The sequence below is a fragment of the Fukomys damarensis genome, unplaced genomic scaffold (genome assembly GCF_012274545.1).
Source record: "Fukomys damarensis isolate Sample0158 unplaced genomic scaffold, DMR_v1.0_HiC HiC_scaffold_19, whole genome shotgun sequence".
NCBI classification, from domain to species: Eukaryota; Metazoa; Chordata; class Mammalia; order Rodentia; family Bathyergidae; genus Fukomys; species Fukomys damarensis.
Window position 1 is genome coordinate 7,850,526 of NW_022900931.1, and position 22,637 is coordinate 7,873,162.

Genomic DNA, 22,637 nt, shown 5'->3' on the forward strand with positions numbered 1-22,637 from the left:
TCATAGGCCTAGAAACAATGGAGCCAGCCAACCATGGACTGAAACCTCTGAAACTGTAAGCCAAAATAAATCTTTTGCTCTCCAAGTTGTTTTTCTTGAGTATTTTGTCACAGTAATGGGGAAATTGGCCAACAAAGGGGAGTAGTTTGTGTGGAAACGGGGGCTGAAAGTGGACGTCGAGTTTCAGTGGGTCAGGGACTGGAGTCTAATGGTGACATTCATCAGACAATGGAAATGTGGGTCTGGGACTCAGCAGAGAGCCAGAGCTGGAGTGGGAGTGTGGACTTGAGTGAGGGTAATTGGCACACAGATGAAGGTGAAATCAGAAGGGGATGAGATAGCTCAAAGGAAAAAAGAACAATCAAAATGCTAAGTGCAGAACCTCAGGGAAGCTAGTTTCTCAGGCCAGAGAAAGGAAAGAAAGACTCAAAAGTGAGACCTGGAGGAGGGCTCAGGAAGAGAGAAAGAGCACAAGAGTGTAGGGGGCCCCCCAAGCAAAGGGAGAGAGCTCCAGGGGAGGGTAGTCAACAGAGTCACATTCCACAGGTAGGGTTGTTAGAACTCAAAGGAAAGAAGTCATTGGTGGGCTTTAAAAGGTAAAAGACAGATTTCAGAGGGGAATGGGCAAAAAATGGAAGGTGTTCAGTATTGAGACCTTGTCCCACTTTTGGCAATAAAGCAGACAAAAGAAAGTAGGAGGGGATTAGGATGTAGAGTTTTTGTGTTTTCTTTTTCATTTTTCTGGGGGAATAAGGACAAGTCAAGCAAGATATTAATTTTTGTTTGTGATGAAAGTGAGGGTAGAAGCTGGACCCAAGCCTCTTCTGAATGGAGGATGCCCCAGTGTGGTTGACAATTACATGGTCACCAGATAGCAAGTCCCTTGGTGACCTTGGTAAGGTCCAAAGAAGTCAAAGCCCTTTTAGCAGTTACTTTGAGCTTGCAAATCTTCAACACTGAATGCTATTCTTTGCAACCCTATCACTAGATATTCTGAGTGGAGAGCAGTTAGAAGGCTATGGACTGAGGATGTTCAAATTCCAAATGAAGCCATTCTATATGACTTGTGCTCCAAGGACACTTTCTAAGTCACCCTTTCTCCTGCTAAGGCTCTTTGTATAGCGTATGATTCTCCCTGGTAAGATAAGGTTGGCCTTGGTGCTGCTGGGCACCTGAGAAGGCCCATCTGAGATGCTAAGGACAGGGACCATCCTCCCTAAGGTGCTCTGAGGCCAGGCAGAAGAAGGATGGCATCACATACTCCCAAATACTCTCTGGAAGGACTTGCATTCTTTTGCCAAAAAAGGGTGGACTTTAGGAGACTTATATGCATGATGCCTGGAAATGTGGGAGGAGCCCAAGGCCACTTCAGCTTCACAAGTGGCCACTGGAGCTCAAGTGCAGGCTACAGACAAGTTTTAAGGAGCCTCTGAGTGGCCAGGTGTGCTTGGCCTTTGCTGAGCCACACTGGGTCCAGCTGCCTCTCCCTGGCTGTGCTTGTTGCACTTAGCATGGTCATTCACATCTCTGAGCTTTAGCAAAAGGCCCAAAAGACTTGTTGCATTCCTAACATTCACACTGCCCACACATTCCTGCAACCCTCACCTTTCAAAGTGTAATCACTTGTCCCCCCACTGAGCACTAAGCCATGAGAGTGTGACAACCCTTTTGATGGATGTATTCCTTTTCCAGACCATGAGGATCTCAGGACAAGGATGGCAACTTAGATCAACTCCGTATTTCTGTCATCTGGCCTGGTGTTTGGCATGTGCGAGTAGGAGAAGAATCTGTTGGGTGGAGGAGAATTTCTCTTTCTAAAAGGAACTATGTGCAATTTCTCATGGACAAAGACTTGGACTGTTAATCTCAGTGGCCAGACCAGTGGTCAGTGAAACTTCCTTTGGCTCCCCTGCACCCCATCCCGCATTACCTACCTTTAGGACATCTCCTGTGTGAAAGCTCAGTTCATCCTCGCCAGAGGCCATGAAATCAAACTTGGCGACTGCTTCCATGTTGTGATGCGAAGCTGGAAGAGAAATAATGCGGTCATTGTGCCGTTTCACCAGGGGAAGGGCAGTGGAACAGATGGTCCTGCCTGGCAGTCTCAGCAGTTGGTAGGACTTGGTTTTCAGCAAGGGCTTGTGTTTGCAGCTAGAGCTGCAAGAGCCTTTGGGATCTGGTTCCTGGGATCATTCTCTGAATCCCCAGCTGCCAGGAGCTGGGAATTCAGGCCAGCAGCAGCCTTTCCCCTCTCCTTTTATCTGGCTTGGCCTGGTCTGGCCTGTCACCACTGCTGGGGCATCTCTGTTTCCAGTTGATAAGGACAGAAAGCTTGCTATCAGCTTGAGGCCCCAGGGGCTAGGAAGACTGCTCTGTAAACACTGTCCTGAGGCTGTCCCTTGGCAGCTATATTTAACCAGGCAGTGTTAATTAGACAGATGCCATTTTCTCTTTTACATCTGAATCATTTAAGAGAATTAGATAGCATTGGCCAGTGGGGAACTGGAAGTTCTTCTGTACTTTCAGAGTAGGGAGCAGTTTGGTCTTTGCACCGGGAAATTTAGAGCTTGGTTAGATTGTTATGTCGGTACAGCATAAATGAAATTTTGATTTAATTTTTCTAAACTGAGTTAAAACCCTGACCCCTCCTAGTAATCATGGGTTCTATGTAAAGACTAATGAGTCAGCTTATGTACTACACTGAATATGAAATAAAGTTTTTTTTATTTTTCTTTTTGTTTGCCTGTGGAGATGTCATAGAAAAAGCAGGGCAGAATCCTTGTTTTGCTGGTAAATAGCTGTATAATCCTGGGCAACCTCTTAAACCTCTCGGAGCCTCAGTTTCCTCATCTGTAAAATGGAGATTGTGGGTTGAAATTAACAGATACAAAGTATTATATAAGATAAGTACACAAGGAATATGTATGTTTTAAAATAAATTTCTGGAATGAATCTTTCATATATCTGGCAGCCTGGCCAGATATAGCACAAGTTTCTTCTGATATCTCTCATTGCCTATAAACTTTTCTCACTGTAACGTGACATTTAATCTCCAGAACTATCAAATCCTTTGATTCTGTGCTAAGACAGCTTACTGTCAGGGCAGAAACTGGAAAGCTGAGGCTTGGTGTTTATGTTTTTCAAAATTTCCCTAAGTCTTGGCCACTTTCGGTGAGTTAATAAGTAACCCTCAAACCCAGTGGACTTTCAGTGATCAGTAAACTGGGGCCACAACTGTTTTCTCAGTGGGAATTTCTGCCCCAGTAGACAAGATTTAGGTAAATAAGGCAGGTGACAGCAGGCGGCAGAGCGTGGCAGGGAGAGCTCAGAGGATTAAAGCCGACTGTGACAGTGATAGCAAGGGGCTCATGTCTCTGATATTCCACATTTGCCTGGTTTCCTAAGGGCAATTTGGAGTGATGGATATTACCAATCCAAAGGTAGATAGATATTAAGCAAAAAATAGCTCAGGAGTCAAGTAAAATGTCATAGTTGACTCTCTGAGCTTTCTTTTTTCTTTACTTATTTCCAAACAGCAACAACACAAAATCACTTTTTGTGCACTTTCTTCAAGATTGGTTTATCGGAGGCAAATTAACATTTTCATGACTTTGGCTGACTCACTGCACAGGAAGGAGCGTTGTGCTCTTCTTCCTTAATGCTAAATGCCTTTGCCCGTTTGATTGACTCTGTTACATTAACATGCAAAACTTTTCCTAATTAAGGCCTTGCTATGGTTTGCAGGGGGACTGGCTTCTGTCGGTCACCCTCACTGTACCCACAGTAGACACTGGTCACCTCTAAAGACCAAGTGTCTGGTGAAGGGTCCTGAAAACTACGATCCCATTTCCACGCAAATTTACCTTAATGAGCAGCATAGAGACAAAAAGGAGGGCAAATGCTAAACATGTCAGAAAGTCACATAAATTAGATTTTAAAAAGGAGAAACATCCAAAGCATGTTGTAGGTGTGACCTTGAGTTTGGGGAGATCTCTCTGATATTACTCATAGCTTGGCTCAGTTCTGGGCGCTTGGTCCAGGCTGACTGTAGATCACATGGGTGAGAAGACCAAGGCAGACATAAAATTACTTCTAAATAGTGGTACTTCTTTCCTGGTTCCCCCAGGAGTCAGGCAGTGCAGCAAAGCCTGGGGCACAGGCATATCACAGAGCTCCCCAGCTTGTAATATTAATCCTGGCTCCAAAAACCCAATTAAACAAGCCTACTCTTCATGAAATCACTTTGCAAAAAATGTATTTGCTCCCATTTCCATTTATGAAATGAAATCTGTTCAGCTGCTGGTTGGTGGGAGGGAGATGTGCAAGGTAGGTTGGAGTAGGCTCTGTTTTTGTTCGAATCCCAGGGCTTCACAAACTCCTTTGAAGCAACCCTAATAGCAGAGAATGGCAAATATGTCACCCCCAGGGGTTAGACTTCTGTCTGATCATTGAAAGGCATAGAAATTTATGTCCTTATTTTTCTATATCCATCAGTATTCATTTTGAAAAGTTTCAAAAGTGCCACCAGGGAGAAGAAAACAGAACTAATACAGTTTATTCTGTATGTATCGATTTGTTGTATAACCTGTACCTGGCACCATTACATATTACATCTGGGGAAAAATATATGATGGAGAGAAAAATGGGGCAGCAACAATTCTGAAAAGGGGTGGAGGGGGAGGGAGGGAGGGGGAGAGAGAGAGAGAGAATACAATGGTGCCTTCTCGCTGCTGTTTGTAATTTTAGTCTTCTGATCTCTGGAGGAGGGGAAGAGAGAGAGAGAGACCCCCTTTTCAGAAAGCCTCAAGGATGGCCATGTGCTTTCCCTGCTGGTGATCAGCTATAGAAATGGCTGAAATGCCACCTGCCACACAGTGTGAGGAGCTGCAGCCTCCAGGGGCAGCCCAGCCACCTCCAGCAGCCCCCCTCCCCCAACCCAGCTGATGGTGCCATTTTGGGGCCCTAATGCCAGCTCTGCTTCTCACCAGCCCTTTGCTGCTCTCTCACGCATCATCCATTAGCAGCGCTACAACATAGACCTGCCTCACTGCGGGGTGACGCCACACCGGACTGCCCTGACGTGATTTTCTCTGCCCTTCCGTTTCCGTTTAAGCTTCTTTTACCATTACAAAAAAAAAAAATCTGAAAAATATTCAGGTTATACACCAGGAATATTTGTCTATTTCTAAATTACAGCCCACTTGGAGGATGAAAACAAAAAACAGGAGACAGCTCTTTAAAATTACCTCCATTTGGATGCCAGATTAAATGGATTTGTTCAGAAACCTACTTATCATCCAAATGGTACTGGGCAAGAAACTTCTTGAGCAGTTTCAGCTCCTCCTAACTTGACTATGAATAGCCAAGGTTTCCATTTTATGTATCTTAAAAAGAGCAATTGCATAACACCATGAAGCTAGGCAAAGATTCCAGCTCAGGACCCAACCAAAGAGGGAGCTGGTCTGAAATTGAATAAGTGATACCACTTCCAATTTTGCCAGGGACAGCTCTAACTTGAATACTTGTCCCAGTTTAGGTTGTAATTTAGATAACATAATGTCTTGCAATTTTAAAGAGAGAAAGAAAGAGACATTGCTTTTTACAAGTATTGTTGGTTGCATATTTATCAGGACATTAGCCACAAATGTAATTTTTTATTGGATTATTTGTGTATGAAGTGAATGATGAAGAATTTACATTTTAGGGTTTTGGCCACAGCTAGGCACTTAGCAAAAAATGTGAAATCATTTAATGTTGCACAATTCAGACACTTAGAACTCACAGTCTTTTTGCTCTGTTTCTTCTTTCCTTTATTTCCCCCACCATCTCTGAGATGGGGTCTCCCTGTGATGGTCTCACACTGTGGGCAGAAGTGATCCTCTTGCCTCAGCCTCCTGAGTGGCTGGGACCACAGGTGCGTGCCCCAGTGTCTGGGGGAATCCACCACCCTTCTCTGGGTCAGGTAAGCCCCTCTTGGAGATAACCAGAGTGCTTCCTCTCCCCATGGAACTGACAAAGTCAGTTATTTCTCAGAAGTAGGAAACCTTACCAGGGAAAAATGATTATAGCTGAGCTTCACTGTACACAATAGGAATGTTCTTGAAAAGTTATTATGAACACAGTATTTGTAAATGGAATCATCTTAACAGGTATTATGGAGGCTCACTCTACAAAGGAACCCTGTGGTGAATCCCTTTATAAAATGAAAAGGAAATTTTGTTATGCAAATAACTTCCTTTTAATTGATCTGTTTTAAAGTCTAGGTTTTCAGGCATTGAATCTTAAAACAGAGCACACCTATATATAGCCTCTAGCTCCCCACATTGGGAGGGCAAATACATATTAGATTTCCCTCTTCTCAACTCTCAAAGCATTTAAAAACACTCTCCTATTGCTAAAGAATATTTCCTCTTGGGGAATAGACAGCATTCACTAATATTCTACAGCACTCCGGTAGCCAGGAAGGTGGCATTAGATAATAAATGAATGGGCAGAGCTGTATTCCAATAAAACTTTATTTGTAGTCACTAAAATCTGAACTTACACAGTTTTTATATGGCACCAAGTATTATTATTTTTACCCTCCCCATTAAAAATGTAAAAGCTATTTTAGCTCAAAACCATGAGCTAATGTGATGGGCTGGGCTGGGCCCACTGGCTGTATGTAGTTCGATCCACACATTTATATTAATGCACACATTTGTAGCTACATCTATATCCTGTCTCCCCCTGTAGTGTACAAGCTTCTTGACAGGAGGGTTGTAGTTCAGTGGATTTAGGAATTGATGGACCTGATTTGAACCTGCGGTGTCACTTCCTGGGTGCCATTGTTGCCTCATCCATAAACTGGGAGCAACCACATTCAGTTTGTGGGATCATCGTGCTTTCATTCATAGCCCTGACACATAGTAGGTGTCCAGTCAATGGTAGTTCTTATTCTTTCTCTGTAGATGTCATGTAATCCCAAGCTGTGCTTTGTAGCCACTTAGTAGATGCTAGCTGAGTGATTGAAAGCATGACAAATGTCTTGCTGTCAGAGTATAATAACTAGAATTGGTTTCCTCAGGGTTGGGACAGCAGATAGAAGAATAGATGGATCTATTAATTTCCCTCTCCAAGGTGGCCCAACTTTTCAGCAAATTCAGCCATCGGTCATGAAACACACCCATGCTAAGAAGCCTGATTTCTTTAATCCAATAGAGGGCAATGGTGCACCCCAAACCACCTACTGCATCTTAGAACTTTTCTTTGCCTCTTTGAGGCCCTACAATCTTTATCTAGGCAGATTGGCTGATTGTCCTCACTGTCCACTGAGAGTTTTAAGGCACATAAACATTAATATTTCAGAGTCTAGCACTGACAAAATACAGAACTGCTTAGATGGCAGAGAATTAGAAGTCATCTCCTCCCACACATTTTCTGAGGCTTAAATTTCTTGTGATCGTCCCAGCAAGGTGGTCACCATTCACCTCAAGGAGATGCTGGTCCCTTACTCTGCTTCTAATTCTAGGTTAATGATCCTGTGTTGAAACTCCTATTGTGAGTTTTTAAAAAAATCGAAACTTCATAGCTATATTTGAGGCCTTTCTGTTTTCATGGGCTTAAAGAAGCACAGGAAGCTGAGAAAGATTACAAATAAAAATTCATAAACACAGGGTGGACAAATACTTCACAGCTAACTGCCAGATGTTGCTTAAATACTCTTTTAGAGACCCAAACCAATCTACTCTGGAAAAACAGAGGTGGTGGTGAGGGGCTCAGAGCTGGTCAAGAGACTAGGGCCTGGCCTTTCTAGATTTTAGTCTCTCGAATGACAACGCTTGTGTTTCATTGTACACCAGCAGAATCCCTGCCTATAGGGTCCTTTCTAATCAGCCGGTCGTGTTGGAAATGTTAACCTTCTTGCTGAATGACTAACAAGCCTTACATATTTTTTTACTGTGCCTGCTTTTGAATTATCTCTAACTCATTCCTTGCAGCCTTTAAAATAGAGGCCTTCAAATCATTTTCTAGAAAGTCTGACTTTTGGTCTCTCTGGAGACTTGGTGGGAAGCATCGGGTGGGAATTGCAGCAGCTGTAAGCAGCCCTGTGTCCTTTCAACCCGGCCGTCAGTACATCAAGCCTGCAGGTAGCCATGTACTTGGGGGTAGCTGCAGGGTCCCTGCTTCAAGAGATTTGCTTATTTGGTTCCTTTGCTTTTCTGGACCTCCCAAGTTAGAGACTCAGGACATTTCTTTTTGGGTCAGGATCCCAGGAGAACAAACAGCCTTCTCAATGGAACAGGTATTCTCTCTAGGAAAGGGAAGCATTTCTGATTTTATTGCCACCAAAGTAAGCAAAGATTAGGAAAATATACCCCACCAAACCATCATTGACTAGTGGGTTGAGATTCTAGTCTCTTCTAAAAGCCTCCATTTTAAGCACTTTTGTACATATGGGACATTCTTATTTTTCTCTTGTCCTAGAGTGACTCATTATTTTTTCCCTCCTAAGCCCCAGGAAAGTACAAATCCTCCATCATGAGCGGCAGGGGTGAACACATGGAACAGGAGGGGGGCCCTCTGCTGCTAGTCTGAGAATAATCATTTATCAGCACTGACCCACTGGTGCCAGGCTTGGGGACCACGAGCAAGTGGCTTATGAATAGAAGCCACCAAGACAACCCCCCTGTCTCCCATCCATTCTTGTCCTGTGCGCAGGTGTGCTCCTCAAATAACAATTCATCCCTGCCTTGCTTCTCTTCTGTGGAATGCCACCAACAGAGCTGTCTCCGATGACAAGCGACTAATGGGCAGCTGGTTCTTGAGTGAGGTACTGAGCCACCGGCAGGGAAGTAGTGCTTTTTCTTACCAGTCTGTAAGGGCCTGAGGCTCAATCCATGACCATCCATGTGGCAAGGACAAGGGTGGCTTTACCTACGCTTACGTGTGTGTGTGTGTGTGTGTGTGTTACTGGGGATTAAATTTGGGAAGCACTGAGCTACATTCCTATCCCTTGCTAAATTTTATTTTGAGACAAATAATACTAAGTTATCCATGGTAGGCTCAACTTCCTGCCTCAGCCTCCCAAGTAGCTAGGATTATGGGTGTGCCTGGCTTTGCCCTTATGTTTACTGCAAACTCTCATTGAACCTCTTAGGGTTTCAGTCTGACCTAAGATTCCCCAGCCCATGCTTGGCTTTTTGGCCTGGGTTTGTGATCTCTTTCTAGTTTCCAAATGGGAGCCATCTCCCCAGTGAAAATGTACTTGGTTTTCAGGGTTGGAAGCCAAACAAATATAATATTTTTCATGCTCACAGACTTTACACAGCTGGAGAGTTCTTATAAATCCCTTGTATCCTTCTTTAATCAAGTTGCTATTTTCCAGGTCTCTGTCTGTCTGTGTGGATTATGGAGATGTCATCGGTCTCAGAGATGCTTTGCTTTTAAAATATTACCTCCCTTTTCCTGCTTAAGTTCAGGGTTTTGGGGAGACAAGTGGAAGAGGGAATAGACAAGTTATGAGACAGTCCCCATGCAGGTCGCTCCCCTGCCCTGCCTTGTATCTTGGTGGATGTCCAAGACAGAGGCTCACTCACTTGCTCTTTCATTTTCTTCCTATTGATTGGCTTATTCATCAAGCCACTGCAGTCTGGCTAATATAGTCGAACTTATTTAGTTCAAGGCTTATCACATTACATCTCATTTGTCCTCAGTTTTTTGGTAAGAAGAATGTCTTTTGCTCTGAGCATAATGCACACATTCTGTTGAACTCCAGCGCATTCCTTTTGGGTTTTCGTAACTTGCCAGTCTCTTCCAGGTGAGGTGATCCCAGGGGTGGGAGGCTCACTGGATTGGTCTTGAGGGTCAGATGGACCTAGTTTCAATCAAGGGTCCTGTTGCTCACTTGGAAGCTGGGGAACCTTATTTGCTCTGTGCCTCAGTTTCTTCTCCAGGGATTCTATTCCTGTCTCTGTCTCTCCCCTTCCCTCTTTCTGCAAGTTTTCTTGCCTTTCCTATCATCAGATTTCCCCACAATATATTCTGCACTTTTCAAGTTCCTTCAAAGTCCCACGACCTTGCAGGAAAGAGATGCAGAATGCTTGGCTCTCCAAAGCATTTGTGTTTGGTTGTTTGTTTTTGTTTTGCATTTTGGTAATCTACCAATATTTCTCATGAAGAAAAAACAATGTCAAAGCTGTTTTGAAAAAGTGTAAATCAGCCAAGCATATGCTCCTTTTCAGCCTTTCAACCCCCATTTCCCTCACTTTCCCTGAGCAGCTCTAGCTTTTCTCGACTAGTGAAGGTTCCTGGGCTGCAGCGTTTCCCTCATCCAAGGTGCCACATGTTGCAGCCAAGAACCCTTGGGGAGCAGGGAGAGAGAGAGGGAGACCAGCTGAGGGGACGTGGGAGAGGTGGCATGGAGAAACATGGTGGTTATCTAGCTTCTATATACTGTTGTCCACCCCGAGCTCAGTCAATGCCTTACTGACTTTAAACAGGAAGCACCTGGACAGCCACAGAGGGGACACAGCACCCAAGCTTGGCCAGTGTCTGAAATATCAGCCAGCTAAGAATAAGTTGGCATTTATCAGTGTGGTTCAGCAGGTGCCAAGGGCTTTACAAACCATCACTCTTGGCAATATTGGTTATTATTAGCATCTGCATTTTATAGAGGGGACACGAAGGCCAGAGATTAGATTACAAGACTGTGTGCTGCTCGCTTTACTTTGTCACTCTGCCTCAAGACCTGGTACTATCAAAATCACAAAAGACCCTGCACAGTGGAGGATAACCGTGAACCAGCTGAGGTCCTCCGAACCTTCCTAAGTGGCTGTCCTTCACCTACGGAAGACACAGCAGCAATTCGCACCCAGGAAATTCAAGCCCATTACTTCTTGGTTATAGAGGCCAACGCTGCAATAAACCTGGCTGACCTTGCACCTGGTGATCGCATGCTTTCAGGCAACTGCAGACAAGGAAGCAGTGTCAGTTTATCACTTGTGAACGACCGCTCCTTCCCTGCCTTTCCTTCCTCTTTCTTTTCCCTTGCCCCATCTTGCCTTCCCATCAACATCCCCCACAATATATTCTACGTTTTCCAAATTCTTTCTCTTTCTCCTTTAAACATTAGTAACTTAACATGAATCTAATTAGAAGAAAGTGTACCTAACGCGCTTTGGTTATTATTCTCTTATACTTTTCTTATTAAAATGACACCATGAACACATCTGTCCCAAAACAACAACAAAATCAAAACACAAAGCCCTCGGAGCTACTGTTTCTCTCTGCTGTGGGGCTGACGCATCGTCCCACCACTTCCTCATTTTACCCTTATTGTTTTCTAAAGCAGTAACAGTTGTCCACAGACATAGCAGGAATCCTGCTGGCAAAACCAAAGAGAAAGAAAGCATTCAAAAATACCACGCAGCATCAGAAACCACTTAATGGGCCCTATCAGAAGGACAGGCGGGATAAGAAGAGAGTGAGAGGGCAAGAGACAGAAAGACAGACATACTGACAGACAAAAATTTTACAAATCTCCAGATTTTATTTTTTCCCCCTCTTCCCACTTTGTATTCACATCCTGATTTCCCTCCAGATACATTACCAGGATTTTATGGTGCCTTTATGTTCTCTTTTTCTTCTCTTCCCTTCTGTTTGCTTCATGTTTGTTTTTATTGATGTGGGCTGTGAAATCTTGATTTATCTGTCATATATTTAAAAGCCTCCTTCTTGCTCTGTTGTCCCCGGAGCAGGGGCATCATTTTATAAATTTTATAAATTTTTATAAATATGCTCAGCATCCTCTTTCCCTTTCCTTATCCTCCATGCCTTGTGCTACTGTAATTCTTATGTGGGCAAAGCATGAAAGTGACCACAAGTACGTCCATCTTTTTGTCACTCATGTTCCCAAGTCTCCATTTATTATGGGAATGCTGGTCATTTTTTAGCTCACCAATCTCAAAGCTTACAAAAGTGAACACGAATTTAGAGATTGCTGAGCCCACTTTGAGAAGTCTCTGAAAGGTTAAGAATACAAACAGTTTTACATAACAAGTCACCTGGTAAAGGTACTAAAGAGTAGCTAATCAAAGGGGTCATGGTGTAAATACCTTTCATCAAGGGAATAATTAGAATTTTCTTATTTTTGAAAAATCCAGGTCTTCCTAACTTGAGTTCGGTTAAACTAAGGAACACCTCAGTATGTTGTAAGACAAGTCTCTTTCTTTGCAATCACTAGTTTTGATCAAGGAGGGCCCCAGATCCCATGTTCTCAAACTTGGAAGTGATTGAGAAAAGCATGTAGGTCTTCCCCGAACTCACTGTGATGACAGAGTCAGGGTGGTTAGTGGAAAGGGGTGTTGGAAAGAATGTGCTAAATGCCTGGTGAAGTGTTTATACCGAACTGAATTCCTCTCAGTCCAAATTCTGTTCTCAGAAGTAAAAAATAAAAACCATCACAATTGTGGCTGTATTGGGAAGTAAGCAACAACTACAACCAAAAGCCAGGTGTTTCCTGCGGCCACGAAGACGGTCAAACCAGGCACTCATACCTTGGCTACAGATACACAGGGGATTACATGTAACTTTTCTGATTTTCTTCTTTTGTTCCTCACCTTTGACTAATTAGTCTATCACAGTCCATTCTGAGTGGCTTTCTACTTTTGCCCTATGGCTATATCTTTTAACATTTTTTTTTTAAAAACAAGTGAACCTCATGCCTTTTGGGTTTTTATTCTGTAATAAATGGACATGGACTTTAGAGCCAGACACAGATGGGTTCAAGTTCTAGCTCCTTCACTCACTAGTGGTGTGACCATTAGCCAAAGGGCTCTCTCGGAACTTCCTTCCTTCACCTAAAGTCTCCCTTCAAAATTGAAGCACTGGAGATTGAATCCTGGGCCTTCACACTGAGCTACAGCCCCAGCCTTTTATTTTATTATTTTTAAGACAAGGTCTTGCTTAAGTCGCTAAGTTGCCCAGGCTGGGCTCAAATTTGTGACCTTCCTGCCTTAGCCTCCCGGGGTCCTGGGATCACAGGCAAGGACCCAGGCACATCCAGCTTCCTTCCAAGTTGACGTGAATCCATTAATCAACATTCAAATCCACCAGGTTAGACATTGATCCAGCCCATCCAGCTTCATTTTGTCCTCTAGGGTCTCATGAAGAATATAACCAAATGCTTTGGGGACAATCAGCTGTCCAGGCCCATGGCCCCACCAGAAAGGAAAGAGAGTCAACTCCTGGAAGGCCATCCTTGGAGAGGTGTCAAGGTGGAGAGACTCACTCATTGTTCTTGCTAGTGTGTCCTGTCCCTTCCTCAGGGTCCTCTTTTCTGAGCCGTGGGATTCCTTTTGGTTATGTCTTGGAATAGGCTGCTGTCGCTTTCCTGAGCCCCTATTCTCCACCCCCCACTCCCCCTGCTTGATGAAGTAAAAGCTTCTGTGTGTTGAAGCTTTCTGACACAAACACTTTTGGAGGGTCATTTCCCCAGGCACCATCTGTCAGCGTCACATTGTCACATGATCTCCCAGACCCGCTCGAGCCTTTCTCATCATGTGAGGCCTTCAGCAATTTCTCCACATCCTGCCTCTCAAAACTGACTTTAGAATTCCGCCAATGGGAGGCCAACGTGCCTTTGTCAATGGCGTCTTATTGCTCTTGAAGTGCCAAGTCTGCATCCACGCTTCAGCACTAGTTCTTCTGCTGTCTAACTCACACCGCTGTATGTGATTGTGCAGGTTGTTCACTGCGTAAGGGCCACTTGCTGAAGCTGTAGTGGGGGATGAAATCCAACCATTGCTCTTTCAATCAAGCTGAGTCCACATGTGGGCTGCATCTATCTAGAGTTAGAGTTTTTCTTATTAAACCAAGGTACTTCAGCTGTTCCTTCAAAGCCTTATTTGTGGCGTGTTCCCATGATACCCTGTGGTCTCCATCTCACCTATTCTTTTGGGGGACCTGATACATCTAACCTTTGCCTAGTGCACCTGCCTCGTTGGGCAAAGTGGCAAACAGATGGGCTCTGGAGTCATGGTGTCAGTTCTCAAACCATGGCTTGGATAATAGCTGGGTGATCCCCAGCAAGCTATTTAACCTTTCTGAGCTTCCATTTCATCACCTTAAAAACGGGGATAATAACAGTGCCTGCTTCACGGTCTTGGAAAGATGTGAGATAATCATTGAAAGCAGACACAGAGCACGCACTCAATAGGTGGTAGCTGTGGCTATCTTTTTGCATATTTCTCAATGGCTAACCACTATCAAGGAAAAAAAGGAAGAAAGAAAGAAAGAAAAAGTGTCTTGTGGCTCCCAGATGCATGAATGGGAAAATTTTATACCTCTATAAGCAGGGCTGCTAGATAAAATACAGAATGGCCACTTAAACTTGACTTTCAGATCAACAACAAATACTTTTTCTTTCTTTGTAGGACTGGATTGAACTTAGGACCTCACGCTTGCTAGGCAAGCATTCTATTGCTAAGTCATGTTCACAGTCCATTTTACTTTTTATTTTGAAACAGGGTCTCTAAATTGTCCAGAATAGGCATGAACTTGCCATCCTCCTGCCTCAGCCTTCCAAGTAGCTGGGATGACAGGCAGGTGCCTGTTACCAGGTGCTGCCATAGCTAGCAATAAGTAGGTTTTTAATATGGACATATTCCTTCTGTCAGAAATGTCTTCTCTCAGAAATCTCCAGGTGGTAGACTGGTGCATTGCGGAAAGTAATGGCAAGGAATCATTTGCTCCCTCCACCCTCTCCCCCGACATTCCATGATGCCCTCACCTCCCTCAGTGCCTGTTCAGCAAGATCTCTCCCATGGAACCTGGGGAGTGGGTGGGACTTTGGGATCAGATCTTCAGTCTTGTAATGAAGCATTCAGAGGTTCTCATGCAGGCTGTGGTTTGCATGCAGAAGTGCATATTCCTACTCATACATCCTGTGAGCCATGAAGTATCAAAGCTTATATTTTCTCTGTCTTGTATGATTTGCTGTTCTGTGTAGGTCAGAGGCATGATGCTCTTCACCATCATGCACTCTGTAATACCAATACTTTGATAAGGAGGTTTTCTATATTGGAATTTCTGTTCTTACAAGTGACTTTTCTTGTAATCCACATTCGTGGCAAGGCAGGAATCCTCCAAGCCCTCTTGCGTATTCATATATTTCTCCTGAGATTTTTCTGGCATTTCACATTGTTATTCTAAACTTCAGTATCTATTTTCTCATACCTATAACTTGTCAAAATTTCCCATGCTTGGCACTTGTACCACAGTACAAAATTCCTGGGCATCAGCCCCAGTCAATTATTAGTAATCCCATCACGTAGTCACTGGGTTGACATTTGCCTGTGTCGCCCATGTCTCACCCAGTCCTTCTGACAAATCAGTGATACCTCCTCCTTTTTTCATATGATTTGTGCCTTCCTAGTACCTTGTGTCTTCCTGGAACTATTTTAGAGGAAGTTAATAAACCATCAGCTGTTTCAGATGTGGCTCTATTCTTTTCATGATCTTCTCTTTTTATCTTCTTTCATTCCAAATCCTCTATCGCTGTCCCCTTGCCCAGAGGTCTCTCTCATTTCTGACTCTGTACCACCAGGAAGTGGCAATTTTCCCCTATGTTAATTTTCAACTTTTCTTCACTGAACTCTTACTTGACTTTTCTTTCTTAGGGTATCTCTATGCTTCGTGCACTCACTCAACAAATCTTTCTTAGGCCCCACTCTGTGCCAGGCTCTGTGCTGAGCATGGAGATGCAGAGTAGACAAGAGAACCTGTCCCTGACCAGGATTAAAGGAGTCAAATCCGTGTTGGTTCGAGAGACCAAAGGAGAGGTCCCTAATGTAGCCTAGGGCAGAGTTAGGAGCAGGAGGGACCAGGAGAAGTTTCCTACATAATGTGACACCTGAACTGAGTTTTGCAGACAAGAATCAGGGCAGAGTTGAGAGCACAACTGTCACACAGAAGAGATCAGTGCGTGCAAACAGGAGGTGGGAACCTAACTGGTACATCATGGTCCTAGTGAGTGGCAAGAGATGGGGCTGGCGATAAAGCAGGTCCGGGGGTCCTGGCATGAGTGCTGAGGGCTTTGGACTTTGTTTCAAGGGTGATGGAGACTCCCTAAAAGTTTTGATAATGGTCACATTAAGGCATGTTTAGTGTGGTGCCAGTTGGAAGACTGGGAGCCAGGGTGAACAGGAGACGGAGAGACTTTTGCAGTGAACGTGGTTAGAAATGACGAGGGCCTGAGTGATGACAGAGAAAGACCATGATCTTTCTCTTGACACTGGACTTTGCACGTGCTTCTATCTCCATGGAAAGTGCTTTGGGTACAGGGTCTCATTTAATGTCCGCAAGAGTCTGAGCAATTAATTCCTCAAGTTCATAGGTACCCAGAGATGGTGGAGCCAGGATCCAAGCTCAGCCTGTGCACTTAACCACTATTGTCCCTTATAGTAATTCAAGAGAATTGCTATGGGTTATTGACCAGTTGGAAGTGGCTAAAAGGCAGGGAAGAGCCTGGAATAATACTGTGCATTAGAAACAGAAAGTGAGTCAGTCACAGATGCAAGCCATGTACAAAATTTTAAGTATTCTAGCAGCACATTAAAAAGTTAAAAAACCAATTTTTAATAATTTATCTTATTTCACCCTATATGAGCAAAATACTATTTCAGCCTGAGGTCAATGTAAAATGTTGTTGAGCTCCCTAAGTCTTTGAAATCTGGTGTGTATTTTATACTCACAGCCCATCTCAGTTTGGACTAGTCACATTTGGCCCATTGGACAGGGTGGACCTACAGTGATCCCTAGAATTCTTCTGCTGGCATTGTGGTATGTGGCAGTGGTACTTCCCAAGATAAGGGAATGTAGGCAAGGAGTCTGAAATGCCAGAGATCCCACTTGGGGAATTTAATATGTAGGTGTATATCTCGGCAAAAAGCTCTGGGTAGAGACGAAAATTTGAAGACTGATATATATGTGGTGAAAACCCTGAGTAAGAATGAACTGGTCCAGAGCTCTCACAGGGGAAGGACTGAGCTTCAGGAGCTTCAGGAGGGAGGGAGGCCTGGCTTGCTTGCCACGGCTGGGAAGGTGTCTCTCCTTTGGCAGGGAGAAAGGAGGACCAGGTGAATACGGACATAGGAGGGAGGTTTGTGTAGGCAAAGGGATTGGGGAGGGGCAGGAAGTGGGTGGCTTCTAATATAACGTTGAAAGCACCCCACTTGTTTTATTTTTTTCCTCTTTTACTATAGAAAAGGGAGCCTAGCTTAATAGAACCCATATGTGAAAGGGGGTGAAGAGATAAAATGAAAATATTTGTCCAGCAAGGGACCAAAACCATGAAAAGCACTTAAATCTCCTAATTGCCAATTAACTTATTCTCTTTCTTCCTCTTTCTCTCATTAAACAATTTCATTTTGAAATAATTATAGGTTCACAGGAAGTTGCAAACGCAATAGAGGTATACTCTTCACTCAACTTACCCCAATGGTGACATCTTATGTCACTATTGTACAGTATCAAAACCAGGAAACTGACATAGCACATTACCACTAACCAGACTTCTGGCTTCTCATTTACTACTCCCTAGCCAGAAGTCTCCTGAGTAAAATGAGCCAAAGTAATTTAAGACGGAAGGTTCGACCAAGTCCAAGAGCTCTGTGTATTCAGGAGGTTTTAGCCCTCTAACTAAACGACAGACATCTCTAAATTAAATGCCACCTATATGCGTGGGTCAAAAACACCTTCTTAGGACCACATGTAATTTGCACCAACGTTATTCTGCTAGACCAGGCTCTTTGTTTTCTGATCAGCTTTATCTCAGCATGGAGAACAGCAGAGATGAACAGAGTGTTCTGTTGTTCCAGTCAGCATCTATCATGAAGAAGAGGAGGTTCGCAAGAGAAGAGCAATGTGCCCATGGCTGTACTGACATATGACCCAGGTATCTCTGACTTCGGAACTTGGGCTCCGCTTAGGACTTGGCCGCTCCTGGTAAACAGTTATTTCATGACCTCACCTACACAGCGCAAAACCAACAGATGGAGAGGTGGTCAGCACTTAGATAACTGACACCATCCAACTTTCAAGTGGAGAGAACTTCAGAGGAATCCCAGGCACCTGGCGCAGTAAGGCTCTTCAATAGATACCAGAGATTTAATCAAACCTGCTTACTGAACAACCAGACTCGCAGGGTCTGGTACTTTCCTCAGAAGCAGAATCAAACAAAGACAGAACTAAGAAATCTTTTTTTGCTTCAGGGAAGCAAATGCCAACAAGAGAAAATTAAACTAACGTAATGGGAATGGTGGCTATTTATGTGCCAGGTTCAGCCGAGATGAAGTGACAGGAAAAGTGTTCCCTGTATGTTTTCTGTAAGGAGAAATTTGTTAATGGGTAAATATGGAATGACTTTTCTTCTTCCTTAGAGAGAAAATGAGCTCTAGGTCTCAAAAAACAACATGTCTGGCAAGAGGGAGAAGACAAGAACACAAAAAAACAGGTGTTTCATCCATTAAGATTTGAAAAGCAAAATAAATACAAATTTCTGGTAGCTGGGTAAAAGTGTTTGGCTTTGCCAATTTGGAGCAGATAAAAGAAGGAAAAATTCAGCAAGCGTAAACTGGACATGGGAGGTCAGATGCCTTTAGACAGATAAATCCCTATAAATGACATTCCTACCCCTTCCTACCTACCAACCTCTTCATGTATGGAATCTGTGCTAGCAATAATAAGATAATGTTTGCCAAACTCAGGAAGACAGGCCCAAGAGCAATTCGTACTTGTAAAGTCAAATAGTAGACTGCGTGGGACAGAACACAGAACACAGGGAAGGGGTTATTATAGTCACTGGGAAGGATCCTCAGGCCCCAAGGCATGACACAATTGTGTACACATAATGTGGGTGATGAAGACAGCTAAAGTCAACTTAGCTCTCTAAGTGGCTATCATCAAATAGTCAAGGGCGAGAAAAAAAAGTTACGCCTTTGATGGACTGGCCCTGCCATGACATTGGTTTTGTCATTGATGTTTCCCATAACAATGTGCTTTGGGCATCTGTATCTGACCCTGGCCATTTGTTTGAGGAGGAAGAGACACAGCCTGCATTTTGAAATCTGTGCAGATGTCTAAAGAGACCCTGCTCTCCAGTCTGACAACAGGGACACCACCAGATGTGACTGAAACATGCCTCCTCTTTCAGCCTTTTTTTTTTTTTTGGTACCGGGGATCAAACTTGGGCAGGCGACAGAATCACTGAGCTAAATCCCTGGCCCTTTTCAGCCGTTTAAATCCAAGAAATTCCTCCCATATCTAGTCCATTGCAGGGGACTATTTTTATCAGGGTCTTTCAGTCCCAGCTTGGAGACACATCACAGGTATTCTCCCAGAAGTTCCACAAAGCAGCAATGAAATACCCCAAGGCCAGGTGGCAGAGAAGATGGTGGGCCCTGTGTGACTGTGCTCTCCACTGTCACTTTGAGCCTTGGAGAAGCAAAGCGGGGGCAGCATGGCCAACAGGACAGAATGAAAATATGTTCAATGTGGCATCTGGTTTCTCTTCTCTTTTCAGCTTTCATAGAAGTGAACATAAATTTTTTTTAAAAAATAGAGAAGCGAAGAGAAAAAATAAGGAGAGACAGGGCCTCTTCAGGGAAAAACGATTTTAGTCCTGAATTCTCAACTGCATTCACCTCCAACAGCCAGTGACCACCTTTGCTGAGCGTGGGGTGTCACGCTGGGTTTGAGCCAGGCAATGGGTGGCAGTGTCAGCCTCAATCTTTTTGCGGTCTCCCTTTCCCATTCCAATCACGATAAATATATTTATACTCACTTGATTATGTCAGCCAGACAATGCTCCCCTAATTGGCAGTGATCAGGGTTCCAGAATTGCTTGGGCGAACCTGCTGTCTCTCTATCAGGAAAAGCTCTAAGGGGCCGCTAATGCAGTTCCCATTAACAATTTCCAGTGGAATAAAAAGCCATCCCCCGACTCATGCATGGCAATGAATTTTCCAAACAGCTCCTAAGAGCCAGCCTTGAGGAACTCAGACTTACATGAACCTGCCCGGCACAAAATGCTTTATAAATCCTCCCCACCCCCGGCTCGAGCACTTAAAAAAAAAACAAACCATAGCCACTTCCCTCTTCTAGAGGTTCTTTTGTTCTTTTGTGTTTTTTCTTTTTCCCTTTTACTGGGCTTATGGAGCTAACTGTCATTTTTGCTTCTTGGTTCTTTGTAAATTTCAGGGACATCTGGCACACAGTTTACTGCCTTTGCTAGCTCTGGTATTTGTAGATATGCACGAGCTCTCTGCTGCGAGTGCCTGTTAACACTCCACATACATAATTTATGCATGCATAATTTGGAACTTGAGAGCCTAGGTTTATTTTGACATTTAAGGGTAACTACACAGTGCCCATCATAGGTAATTGTTCAGTAGATATTTATGAAATGAATGAATGCACTGAGAAGGCACAAAAAGGCAATTATCATTCATTCATTCATTCGACATTTGAATGTCTAGTGAGTGCCAAGCACCGTGTTAGATGCTGAGTGTTCAGTGATCCATACTCACAGTCCCTCCCCTTAGCTGAGGGATGAGACAGACGCATAAGACATTAGAGACATACTGGCAGACTCCTGTACAGGGTGGCACAGAGCTCCAAGGAGAGAGCTCACCCTGAATCAACCTGAGGGAAGGCAGAGTCCTTGAAGGTCTCCTGTTGAGGCCTAAACTGGGGACATCAAGGGTTCCAGACAAACAGTACGACACAATCATTGGCAAGACACAGGAAACAAGAGTGTCTCAGGAAAACAGTGAGGCAGGAAGTTAGCAGAGAAGAGGTGGGGAGTCAGGCAGGGCCTAGACCTGGGGCGGGGGGTCCGGGGTAGAGGAGCTTCAGTTGTCTCAACCAGGGCAAGAAACAATCAGAAATTCTTTCGCTTGTCCAAAATGTTTCTGGGTTCCTCTAGAATCTGCACATATGCACCTCAAAGCAGAATGTGGCCCACTCGGGGAGCCTGCTGGAGCTCAGTAAGGAGATCTAAGGCCCTGCCTTGAATCAGTCATTCACGAGTAGTGTGAATCCAAGCAAGGACCGGTTCCTTTGTCAGTGAGTTGAGAAGGTGACCTTTGGGGCCCCAGGTTTCTTCCTGCCTTTACAATCCACGTCGTTTCCATTCTCTGAGGTGTGTGGTGGCCTAGTCCATGTAAAAATGCAAGCCCCTAAAAGGAGATAGTTCCAGGCAGCACACAGATCATAGCATCACTGTCTTATAGCGATGAGGCAGCAAGGCCCTTTGAGGCACAAATTTATATGAACCCTTAAGAACCATTTATAGTGATGCTGGAGATATCCTCTCTCCCCTGCCTGGGTCAGGGTCTCATTATCGCACACACACCCACCACCTCCAATTAACTCACAGCCCTGGTTCCTGTAGATTTACTTTCTCTAAAGCACTGCTCACCTCATATTCTTTCTGCTTAAAAAACTCACCCAACTTACACACTGAAGTCCACTGTCCCAGAGTGGCATTCAAGGTCGTCCCCCAATCTATCCCCACCTCTGTCAGCCATAACCCTCCTCTCAGCCAGGTGGGACAGTCAGCAAGTTATCCATGGAAGGAGCCATTGCTCTACCTTTTTCACTCCAGCTCCCACACCCAAAGGTCCAATTCCAATTCTAGTCCACTCCCTTTAGGACTGCTGTCTGTTTACCCTGCCCTCTTCTGAACCATATACAACTGTATCGCACTTACTGACCATGTTATCCATTAGTGACTGTTCATTTCACTTTGTGTTTATGGCTTGCATCTCCAGCTAATTTGTAAAGCCCCAGAGAACAGGAGCCAAGCTGCATCCCTCTTTGAAGTCCACGGAGTTCGCAGTGTCCTGTTTAAGGTAAATATTTGCCATTCATTGAATTGTTTTTCTACATTGTCATCTTTTGGAGTTATTGAGTAAAATGCATGGAAAGTGTGATCCTGCTGTCGTCATCACTGCTGCAGATCCACCATCATCTTCATCATCATCTTAGTGCTGCAGCCTGAAGTTCCTTTTTCTCTAAGGAACCTTGGAGAGAGTAACTTGGGATGACCATTTTGGAGTAATGAGAATGTGAAACATTTCTCCTGCGAGTCACAAACAGTATTTTACATGCTTTTCTTGGGAGCTTAAAGTTCATCCAGGAATGAGCTATTTCACAGATCAAAAGGAGCATATGTTCCGTCCTCCAGGAGGAATAATCATTCTGCTAAGTTTAAAGGGAGAAAGATTGAGCACTCCAGCCTGAAAGTAGAAATGGTTTCCTATCACATGGCCAGAGAGGAACATGAGTGACTTACTTAATATCTGGCCCCCAATATTCAGTTTCGTGGCACTTGTGCCAGTACGCAGCATATGAAATTTTTCACAAAAGAGAAACTGGCATTAAATCAATAAGGAAAATCACCATTTCCTTACTGATCCAATGGCATTTAAGGGAGCGGCGTTCTGCCAATATGTACCACTGTGCAGAATTTGTAACTGGGCAGTTAAAACCATCATCTAAGCCGGCAGCTGTGATTTTCCCAGAAGTAGAGCGTCAGGGAGAAAAATAGCTTTTAAACTTCAGTTCCATTTTTTTGCAAATTGGATCTTTTTGTG

The 22,637-nt window shown here is 44.0% G+C and overlaps 1 protein-coding gene across 5 annotated transcripts in view; it reads right to left on the bottom strand.

Annotated features, from left to right (window-relative positions):
* Grap2 (GRB2 related adaptor protein 2) overlaps nucleotides 1-22,637 on the bottom strand; it is a 70,496-nt gene that overhangs the window by 18,543 nt on the left and 29,316 nt on the right. For 4 of the 5 annotated variants that reach the window (XM_010612620.3, XM_010612618.3, XM_010612637.2 and 1 more), the window contains one exon: nucleotides 1,935-2,026. In XM_010612620.3, the coding sequence (XP_010610922.1) occupies nucleotides 1,935-2,012 (78 nt within the window). In that variant the 5' untranslated portion in view covers nucleotides 2,013-2,026. Of the gene's footprint in view, nucleotides 1-1,934; nucleotides 2,027-21,755; nucleotides 21,797-22,637 lie in introns of those variants that run through there. The other variant, XM_010612628.3, reaches the window with a different exon arrangement.